Genomic DNA, 11,730 nt, shown 5'->3' with positions numbered 1-11,730 from the left:
TTTCCCAGAGTCTTATTTCCAGATGGAGCTCTGGCTACTTTTCCTGATTTCACAAAAGTGAAATGAATCAAAATAAATGTATCATCATTAACTCCATTGGTCCCCTTCAGTCTGCAGCTGCCTTTAGTATGATGTCATCACCTTCAATACAATCACACATTAACAATAAACTTGAGTTGCACCAAAACAGGCCTGGTCCTGGCCTGTTTCTGAGAGAGGTGGTTGTTATCTTTGCTGTGCAGACCGTGGCAGCGCTGTGTCACGGTTAGGAACTAAATTTGATGTCAGCCATATCACAACAATCTCAGATATGTGAAGGTGTATGGCTATAAGAACATCAAGTACTGCACACATATACTCTGGCTTCTAGATTCCCTCCTATTGTTTAATATTGTGGGGGACTGTGGTGTATTTTCCACTTCCAGCAATAATTCTGCACTAATTTGTCGCAGCTAACGGTGCTTATAGTTTTAACAGTGCAAACGACAACAACACAGCTAACAGTGTAGACCCAGGACAGGAGAGGTTTGGGAAGGTGGGCGATTCGCTTCCTTAACGACGTGTGTGTGTGTGTGTGTGTTTGTGTGTGTGCTGCAGCGATGGAGGAGCTGGTGTGTGAGCTTCGTCTGTTCCTGGACCTGTTGGACAGGGAGTATCTGAGCGCTGGGGTTCGAGAGAAGAAGATGCACCTCTCCAACATCCTCCACAGAGTCCTGTCAGATAAAGGTGAGATCACAAGCCACGCTTCACAAACACTTTAGAGAGAGACTGCAAGATTATCTAAGAAAGAGTTTATTTTCTCCTGTAACCATCCATCCATCTATCCATCCATCCATCTACCCATCCATCCACCTACCCATCCATCCATCCATCTACCCATCCATCCACCTATCCATCCATCTACCCATCCATCCATCCATCTACCCATACATCCACCCACCCATCCATCATCCCTCCATCCATCCATCCCTCCAGCCATCTCCCATCCATACATCTACCCACCCATCCATCCCTCCATCCATACATACATCCACCCACCCACCCATGCCTCCCTCCATCCATACATCCACCCACCCACCCATCCCTCCCTCCATCCATCCATTCCCCCATCCATCCATCAATCCATCCACCCACCCACCCATCCATCCACCCATCCCTCCATCCATACATCCACCCATCCATCCCTCCATACATCCATACATTCACCAACCCATCCATTCATACACTCACCCATCCACCCACCCATCCATCCATCAGTTTTATAAAAAGTTGAGATTGTTGCTTTTTGCTCAATCTTTAAACTTAAGTCAGTTAATTTAAGGTCTCATCAACAGCACGATATAAAGTACATTTTTTTATGTTAACAGGAAAACATTTTCACAATAGGGAAGAGAGCAGTTCCAAGTTTTTATGTTTCTCAGTTGGAACTACTTTTCTGATACTTGATCCTTCTTCCCAGAGCCTTCATTCAAGTCAGAGATCCACAGTGGTCTGCCAGCCCCGCCTCAGATGCCCCTCCCTGAGATCCCTCACCCCTGGCTGGTAAGACTTCTATCCTGACCCCATGACCTATGACCTTACGGTGCCTCCTACGAAAGCTAAAGACAACATGGCAACATTTAGTCCTAAAGGGAGCACCATAATCCTTCATGCTCGGTTTCAGATGTTCTCTTACAAAGTATCTGCTGATTTGGAGGATGTAACCACACCCGATTGTATTGTGTTGTGATAAAGACACACATGCACATGCTTTAGACATGTGACTGAATAGAGGAGTTTCTCCAAATACAAGTGAACCCAGTGTCACTTTCTTTTTGACTCTTTCTGATCTTTTTGTATTTAAATAAAATGTATCTTTTTTCATGCGTGGGTTATGAGGAAAGACAGAATGGAATAAATTAGGGCTGGATAGCATTTGAAATGTTTTAAATCTAGTGCCATTGCAATGAGTTTTTGTTTTTACTTGTAACAAAATAAGCCAATGTTCTCAAAAGGTAAATGTTGTACAAACAAAGAAATCCACTAATCTGACTTTTTCTCTTCCAATACCAATTCTGACACTCTGCCAACACTAAGTACTGATCCAGCTCCAGCGCTTTCTTAAAGTTTACTCACCGTAGCTGCAACAGAAGAAAGAAACATCACTTTTCAACACTTCAGTATTTAGCCTCATGAGTCATGACATTTCTGCAGGTCATCATCTAACCACCATCACACCTAAACCGACCTGCTAAAAGATTGCTACTCCAGCTGCTACAGTTGTTGAGTTGAACATCAGTTGTCGTTTTCTCAACCTTTGTTCATTAAGCTTTGTTAAACATGTAATAGAATGATGTAATGAATTCAATCAGAAAATATCTGAACGAAAAGAGTTAGCAAGCTGTGTGTGTGTGTGTGTGTGTGTGTGTCTTTAGTGTCATGGCAGATGCCTCTGATGGAAAGCAGGTGGCTGTGGTGGCTCGCAAAGCCTTCTCACCATAACAATAAGCCACAACACCTTGTTCTACATGTTCACACACACACACACACACGAAGACCTTACAGTGCAGTTTGTAATTAGAAGCAGTCCACAGCCTCAGCCTCCTCTGGTGACCCAGTGTGTGTCTGGAAATCACAGCCGAGGTTTTCCTGGAAAATTAGATGAAAGAGGAGGAGTGATGTCCCTCTACTGTTTGTTCCTGTCTTTGTGGCAACATTTGTAGTCTTTGTCTTTGTAGCAAATTTTCCATCCTGCAATCAAAACAACTTTCACAAAAACTGAAAAATACAATGCTTTATGAACTTCTTCATAAGCTTCATAGTTACACTTTTATTAACGGCACACAACCAGAATCAGAATCAGAATGAGAACCGTTTATTGCCATGGTAACATACAAGGAATTTGACATGAGGTGCATAACATTTAACAACAATCAACAACAATCAACAGTGCAAAGTAGAAACATATTATAATTTACAGAAAAATATAAAATAAAGTAAAACATAAAATATAGTGGAATATAAAATAAAGTGAAATATATAATAAAGTGCACAAACGAACAGATAACAGGACTATAAACCAGTGAGATGTAAGTGTAGTGTAAAAGTGTCGAGTGCAATAGAAGGGATGTGCAGGGGAGTGACCGGTAGGAAATTGTCCTGGGGATGACAGAGTCAGTGGGGGTCCCGGGCTCTGTTAATGAGCAGGACTGCGGACGGGAAGAAACTGTTCATGTGTCGTGAGGTCTTGGTCCTGATGGACCTCAGCCTCCTACCAGATGGAAGGGGCACAAACAGTTTTTGTCCAGGGTGAGAGGGGTCGGCTACAATCCTTCTTGCTCGCTTCAGGGTTCTTGAAGTCAACATGTCCTGGAGGGACCGCAGATTGCAGCCAATCACCCTCTCGACAGAGCGAATGATGCGCTGCAGCCTGCCCTTGTCCTTGGCAGTGGCTGCAGCGTACCAGACTGTGATGGGGGAGCAGAGGATGGACTCAATGATGGAAGTGTAGAAGTGCACCATCATTGTCTTTGGCAGGTTGAATTTATTCAGCTGTCTCAGGAAGTACATCCTCTGCTGAGCCTTCCTGGTGATGGAGCTGATGTTAAGCTCCCACTTGAGGTCCTGGGTTATGATGGAGCCCAGGAAGCGGAAGGACTCCACCACGTCGACGGGGGAGTCACACAGAGTGATAGGGGCTGGTGGGGCTGCATTCTTCCGGAAATCCACAACCATCTCCACTGTCTTAAGAGCATTGAGCTCTAAGTTGTTCAAACAGCACCAGGTCACCAGATGGTCAGTCTCCCACCTGTAAGCGGACTCATCCCCACCAGAGATGAGTCCAATGAGGGTGGTGTCATCCGCGAACTTCAGGAGCTTGACGGACTGGTGACTGGAGGTGCAGCTGTTGGTGTACAGGGAGAAGAGCAGAGGGGAAAGAACGCAGCCTTGGGGGGAACCGCTGCTGATGGTCCGAGAGACTGAGACGTGCTTTCCCAGCTTGACGTGCTGCTTCCTGTCAGTCAGTGATCCACTTGCAGGTGGAGTCGGGCATATGCAGCTTAGAGAGCGTGTCGTGCAGCAAAGACGGGATGATGGTGTTGAAGGCAGAGCTGAAGTCCACAAACAGGATCCTGGCGTAGGTTCCTGGGGAGTCCAGATGCTGGAGGATGAAATGAAGGGCCAAGTTGACTGCGTCGTCTACAGACCTGTTGGCTCTGTAGGCAAACTGCAGGGGGTCCAGGAGTGGGTCATTGAGGGTTTTTAGGTGGGACAGGACCAGGCGTTCAAAAGACTTCATGACCACAGAGGTCAGGGCGACGGGCCTGTAGTCATTAAGTCCTGTGATCCTAGGTTTTTTGGGGCTGGTACGTGGCATGTCTCCAGGGAGGTGTTGAAGATGTCTGTGAACACCGGAGACAGCTGATCAGCACAATGCTTCAGGGTGGAGGGGGAGGCTATTGCCCTGTCCACACTACTCCGTTTCTCCTTGGATGCAGATTTGTCAAATAGAAACGATCTCCGTCCACACGGGAGTTTCAGCATCATTCTCGAGTTAATCTGCGTCCACACGGCAGCCGTCGAAGGCGGACAGCACGTGACCATTAACTACACTGGGCATGCGCGTGACGGTGTAAACAGGAAGTGAATTGCTTGCTTAGTTAAAAAAAAAATACTCGCTCTGTCTCTCTCTCTCCAAATTTACTTTAACATCAACACTTACACATAAACGTTTACTAGATTATGGGTCCATCAATGTGGTCTCTCACTCGTTTCCTCCGTGTTGTTGTCTGTTCTCACTAGTAGCTCTGAACGTCATGTCCGCCTAGCTAGCTTCTAAGCTAATTTTAACATTACCGCCAATGGAAAATGCTAACCGCGATTAGCATTACAGCGGTGCGGGTCTATCTCTCTCACATCAAATTTACTTTAAAATCAACACTTACACGTAAACGTTTACTAGAATATGGGTCCATACATGTGGTCAACACACGTCTCTCACTCTATTCTGCTCTTGCTTCGTGCAGGAAAGCTTAGCAGATCGCTAACAGTAGATCCGTGAAATAAAGACCATGGAATCCATAGAAGAGTTTCAAGACTTCAGTGTGAATCTTTATTTGTAAAACTGTGGAAGCACAATATGAAATATGGCTTTACGAACTGTCCCTATACACATTACACGAATACAAAACAACAATCCATGATATAGCCAGCATGTAACATGTCCGCCTAGCTAGCTTCTAAGCTAATTTTAACATTACCGCCAATGGAGAAATGCTAACCGCGATTAGCATTTAATACAACACAAATGTTATACTAAACACGCGAATAGAATATATCTACGTACATATTTTCATGCTCCATAAATACATACTTACAGACTAAGGTCTCTCAAGGCTACCAAACGGAAGAAGTAAAACGTTAGAGCAGCATGTCTTCTCATTAGAATCTAAAAACAACCAGCTGCTCCATAGGGCTGATGCCGGTCACGCCGCTCGCTAATCACTCCAATAACAGCTGCTTCCTCCACAGAAATGCAGACTTTTACTGCATAGCTGCTCCAAAACTCCGGCGTAGTGTGGCTGCTCAGTGTAAACGTAGCAAATACGGAGTAAAAACGGAGTAGTGTGGACATGGCCTCAGGTTTGGGCCGTATGCTTTGCGGTGGTTCTGTTTTTTAAAAGCCTGTTGACGTCACTCTCCCGAATAGAGAGAGTCGTTACTGGGGAGGGGGGTGGGGGGGACACTGTGATGGGTGGTACAGAGGCATGGGCCCCTGCTGGGCTGGGGGAGGGGGAGGGGGACCTGGTGGTCTGGGGCTGGTTGATGGAGCTGTGGGGGATGGAGTCAGGGCTGTCCCATTGTCTGTCAAAGCAACAGTAGAACTCGTTCAGCTCGTCTGCCAGGCGGAGGTCATTCATGGAGTGGGGGGCTCTTGGCTTGTAGTGGGTTATCTGTCTGAGACCTCTCCAGACAGAAGCAGAGTCACTTGCTGAGAGCTGGTGTTGCAGTTTCTCAGAGTACAGTCGTTTAGCATCTCTCACCGCCTTGCTTAACCTGTATTTTGACTCTTTATACAAGTCCTTGTCCCCACTCCTAAATGCCTGATCCTTTTGCAGTCTTAGCTGTCTGAGTTCTGCTGTAAACCAGGGTTTGTCGTTGTTGTAACTCACCCTGGTGCTTGATGGAACACAGCTGTCCTCACAGAAGCTGATATATGAAGTCACAGCCTCTGTGTACTCATCCAGACTGTTGGTAGCAGTCCTGAAAACGTCCCAGTCTGTACAGTCCAAGCACGCCTGAAGATCCTCCAGAGCTTCACTGGTCCACTTCTTGAATTTCCTCACCACAGGTTTGCAGAGCTTGAGTTTCTGCCTGTATGCAGGAATCAGATGGACCATGACGTGGTCAGAGAGTCCCAGTGCAGCACGAGGGACGGCGTGATAGGCCCCGCTGATTGTTGTGTAACAGTGGTCCAGAATGTTCTCCTCTCTGGTTGGACATTTAATAAACTGTCTGTATTTGGGTAGTTCATGGCTGAGGTTTCCTTTGTTAAAGTCACCAATGACAATAACTAAAGAGTCCAGGTTGGTCCGCTCCACACACAGTATCTGTTCGGCGAGTGTCTGCTGTGCCTCCTGCACGTTGCCCTGCGGCGGAATGTAAACACCGACCAGTATGAATGAAGCAAACTCACGGGGGGAGTAAAAGGGTTTGCAGTTTATGAGGAAAGATTCCAGATCAGGAGGATAGTGCTGTAGAATCACTGTCACATCGTTGCACCAGCCACTGTTGGAGTAGAAACAGATTCCTCCACCTTTCGATTTGCCGGAGAGCTCCGTATCGCGATCCGCTCTGAACAGCTGGAAGCCAGCCAGCTGGAGCGCAGAGTCGGTATCGATCCACAGAGCCAGGTCTCAGTGAAGCACAAAACGGAAGATGAAGAAAAGTCTCTGTCTTTCCCCACCAGTAGCTGAAGTTCGTCCAGTTTGTTGCACAGTGAGCGGACGTTTGAGAGAAATATGCCCGGCAGCGGTGTGCGAAATCCACATGTGCGAAGATGCACAAGCACGCCGGCCCGTTTCCCTCTCCTACGGCGTTTCACTGCATGGGCTAAGGTGAGCGCACCTTTGACTAGAATGTCCAGTAATTCCACAGAAGTTAGCATAAAAGTTGGAACTAAGTCCGCTGGAGTTGTTCCCCTGATGTTTATGAGCTCATCTCTGGAGAAAGAGCTCCGGGTATCGCAGCATAAAACTGAATTAACGACAAAAATAACACAAAACAATGCGCACCAACACGTCGAGGCAGCCGCCCGTCTTGATCGTATCATCGTATCAAAGTCAAATGATGGATTTTTAATACAGGATGTTCGATACACATTCTGATACCTCAACTTGCGTATCAGCTGATACCAGATATCGATCCGATACCAATGTGTTAAAAACAGAAATGTATTGTTTTATAACAACTGTGTACAACTAACCATGTAAAGATGTGATATGATTGCTAACATTGTTGTATGGCTCAGGTTGAACCCTTTAAAAACATTAACGAATAAATACAGAGAATGAAGGCCACAGAAGTTTCATTCATTATCTAGTTTACAGATTTTCCAGTGTAAAATATTGCCGAATTGCTGACATTTTGCTTGCTCTTGCCTACGTTACACTCTCTGCTAGCACCGGCCCGATCGGTACTGCACATGTGCAACTGTGAGCCAAGATAATAAAGCTATTGTTAAATACTTTGATCATCGATTACCATCGTTTTTCCTGGAGCTGATCATGGAAGTAGCTAACGATAGCTTTCTCATCTCTGTTGAGAGTTGCCCTGCCCCCGTTGCTGCACAGAGTGCTGTCCGTTTGTTAATAGTTTATTAATAATAAACTTGTCTTGTGTCCAAATTGCACCAACTTAACACTGCACGTCCTTGGGTCCTCAGCAATACACACACAAGTGTGAAATCCATCGGACGAACGGTTCTCGACATATGCGAAGGACACACATACAGATGGACAGATATTCCTTTATTGATAGTCAGATGATGCTGCTACAGCGCCACTTATTTGCCAAGTGGCACCAAATTTATCATGGTCACTTAGACATCATATCGACACATTTCCACCAAATGTGGCTGCAATAGCCCAAATCACTCAGGAGGAGGTATTCAAATGTTAGCAATTAATGCATAATGAACCACATTTGCCTGTGTTTATTAGCACTGTTAAGCTAACGCAGCTAAGCTTTGAACAACAGGCTTAGCTGCAATGACGTTATTTTAATACACCCTTACTGATCCTACACCTTGACAGTGTTGCAATCACCACAGTCAGCTGATCTTTAGCTCAAGGCATGCTAGCATGCTAACACAGTGTATCCGTCAGCGGGTCAAGATAGTCACACATGTGACACTTATGAGCCTCAGCTTAGAGCAAGGCGCAAAAGATACATGACGTGTTTGAAGCTGTGCACACACATTAGTTTCACAGAGTAATAAAGTAGTATTTAATAATGAAAGGTCGTGTTTGATACTTAGGATATTCTTTAAAATCTTCCTCTATAAACTCAGACACATTTCGTGGAACGTTTTAGAAGTTTTATTTTTCAGACTTAGTTACAGCGCTGCAGGTCTTGCTCTATCTCTCTCTCTCACACATCAAATTTACTTTAATATTAACACTTACACATAAAGGTTTACTAGATTATGGGTCATAAATGAGGTCAACACACGTCTCACTCGTTTCCTCAGTTCCGTTGTTGTCTGTTCTCACTCGTAGCTCTGCTGGTGGCTGAAGTCTCTGTCCTACTGGAGAGCAATTACTGTTTTGTTCCTTTACATTTTATCTGTGAACTTCACAATATTTGTGCAGAACAAAATAAGCATTAATAAGGAAAAGAAAGTCCTCCGTTTTGTGTCCATCGTCCTCCCTAAAGCCGCTAACCATGACTTCAGACGTCTTCTCAGTAGGTCTGCTAACACTGCTGGACACGCCGCTCACTAATTGCTCCATTAACAGCTGCTTCCTCCATAATAATGCAGACTTTAACTGGACAACAGCTGCTAGTAAATACAACAAGATCAGCAACACCTGTAATCAGTTGTCCATGTTAAATTAACCTGGTAGTCGATCGGTAATCAATGTTGTTGTTTGTGATCTTCCGGGAAATGGTCACGTGATAGGAATGTGACGAATCAGGGAAGGACACGTCGTGACTGCTAAGAACCAATCAAGTAGCGAACGCGGGTGTGGGCGTCATCGTTTCTAAACTTATCCGTTTTCGACCGTCCACAAAAAATGCAACCCCGGCGTTTTCAAACTTATCCGTCCTTGGGAGCTTTTTCAAACTCCTCCGTTTTCGGTGCTCGAAAACGCCAGCGTAGTGTGGACGCTCAGTGTAAACGTAGCAAAACATATGTGTTTTCAAATGGAAACGGAGTAGTGTGGACATGGCCTAATGTCATTATGGATCAGGAGACCCAGCAGGGTATCTATTAGGGGTGGGAATCACCAGAGATCCCGCGATACGATATTATCACGATACTTAGGTCACGATACGATATTATCACGATACTGCGATATTATCACAATACTGCGATATTCTGAGTATTGCGATAGCATAGGCCTATATTGCGATTTATTACTTTTTTCAACTTCAAATTATGTCCCCAAAGGAAAACTGTGTCAACATGTTTTATCTAATAAGATAAAGTTTTCAGTCTGTTCATCTCACTTCAATCATTTTTATTGCAGCAAAATATGATTGTCAAGCAGACAGACTGACCAACAATGTCATAAATGTTGCATGAACCTGACAAACTGAACTGTTTGTATTACTACATAGTCCAACTTAACTAAATGCAAACGTGTGGACTCAGTATATGAACTATAACTTATATAAGTAGGATATTAGAGTTATATAACTCAGTATAACTTGCGATGCGTGGATGTCAAGGGCAGAGAGACAGTTATGCGCTGCACTCTCCCCATGAGCCTGGCTACTGTTGGCAGATTTAACCCCGTTGTGAGGCCAGATGTCTCTATCTTTGTTTTGACCAACTTCCTACCAATCACGCTGACCCGGGACCTTTCCTGACCTCAACAGAAAACAACTCAGCACCATCTAGTGGACTGAAAAAGCAATTGATTTGATTTTTCTAGTAAATTTATTATTGTTTCTTATGTTTAATAGTTTATATAATAAAAGATCGATACTTGGCGTCCGTGTATCGATACAATATCGCCACGCAAAATATCGCGGTACTATGCTGTATCAATTTTTTCCCCCACCCCCAGTATCTATCCACTTTTCAAATAGACTGACATAGGGACCAATTTTAATTCTATGGAGCTCCGTCGGGTCTGCTTTGAACCACCCTGTGGCCTTCCCGTGTGTGTGTGTGTGTGTGTGTGTGTGTGTGTGTGTGTGTGTGTGTGTGTGTGTGTGTGTGTGTGTGTGTGTGCAAGAGTTTAAGTGACCTCCACTAGTGGCTATGCTCAGACACATACTGTATACACTCACAGAGAAGTTAGTTTGACCTCACCTCATAAATCACTTCAGGGATCTAAGGGAGACGGTCCCTGCTGCATGTTACAATGTGCCATGCTTGAGCACATACACACATGTATTTAAGCCCACAAAAAACAAGGTCTGTCTCTAATTACATCATAATGACCACTAAGTGTGACAACATCCCACTGAAGTCTACAATGATCTCTCTCTTTCTCTTTCTGTCTCTTTTCGTATCTAGGATTTATGCTAAACTAATGTTGCTCTTTTATCTTTGACATGAAATAGATTCCTGTCATCAACAAGCTCACTGCCTCAGCCACATGAATGGTATCCATCCAGCTGTCAAGTAGTTTGAATTAATCTCCTAAAACATAAACTGTAAATGATGTGTTTCCATTGAGCTGTATTGAAGCAAACAAATAAACATCCAGATGGAGAATGGGGCTGTGTCACTGCATTCTCCAGAAAAACAGCATGCATCATTAAAGGAATGATTAGTCTTTGGTAAAATGTTGATTGTTTTCTGTAGTTTTCATACTTCATGCTGTCCATTCACTTTTGATTGGTGTCTTGCATGAGGGAGCATCAGGAGTGTGTGACATTTCTTGAGGTGGTGAGACAGAGCTCTCTTCTTTTGATGCCTCACTCACCCTTTCACACTTCTGTTAGTCCTCGTGTGAACACCTGAGTGCAACATAATAGATGCCTTTGAGGAGAGACTTCCAGCTAATGCTTAGCTAGTGTCTGCAAATCGCTTGCTTTGTCCGACCAACAGCCAAATCCCCCAAAATATTAAATTGATGATACCAGAAAAAGATGTAAATCCTTATTTTTAAGAGGCTGCATGTCTGTCATTTTTACTAATTGTTTTAGCTCTCATGCTTTCAGCGACAGCTACATTTGAGTCAGTATTGCCGGCACTGGACTGTTTGAGGCTCCACCTCGGGTTTGCTAAGGGAGAATGTGGACCAGTCCCTTTGTCGAGACACAAATGATTTCCATCTGTGTTGATGTTGGAGAGCGGTGCCGCCCCCCGACCCCTTCCTCTTTTCCTCCCTCGTCTTCCCCCAAACAGACCCTCCCTCGTTACGCAAGTCAACCGGCGTACAGAAGTGTGTTGGGATGATGGATATACTGTATACACACCAGCCAGGTTGCGTTATCCGCAGCAGTCTGGGTCCCATTTGGAATTAATTTCCTCCCCTTCTCACTTTGAATCAGACAACCCCCTCCGCC

General features: G+C 44.7%; 1 protein-coding gene across 1 annotated transcript in view; it reads left to right on the top strand.

The window, feature by feature from the left end:
* Window positions 1–599: 599 nt before the first annotated feature.
* The window catches only part of afap1 (actin filament associated protein 1), a 71,736-nt gene continuing 60,605 nt past the window's right edge, over window positions 600–11,730 (top strand). The window contains exons 1-2 of the mRNA XM_076086866.1: window positions 600–726; window positions 1,460–1,542. Of these exons, the coding sequence (XP_075942981.1) occupies window positions 600–726; window positions 1,460–1,542 (210 nt within the window). The remainder of the gene's footprint in view (window positions 727–1,459; window positions 1,543–11,730) is intronic.

Source organism: Anarhichas minor, unplaced genomic scaffold (genome assembly GCF_050575085.1).
Source record: "Anarhichas minor isolate MPS153535 unplaced genomic scaffold, ASM5057508v1 ptg000009l, whole genome shotgun sequence".
Lineage (NCBI taxonomy): Eukaryota > Metazoa > Chordata > Actinopteri > Perciformes > Anarhichadidae > Anarhichas > Anarhichas minor.
Note: the sequence above shows the minus strand (reverse complement) of the source record. Positions and strands in the feature narration are given on the sequence as shown.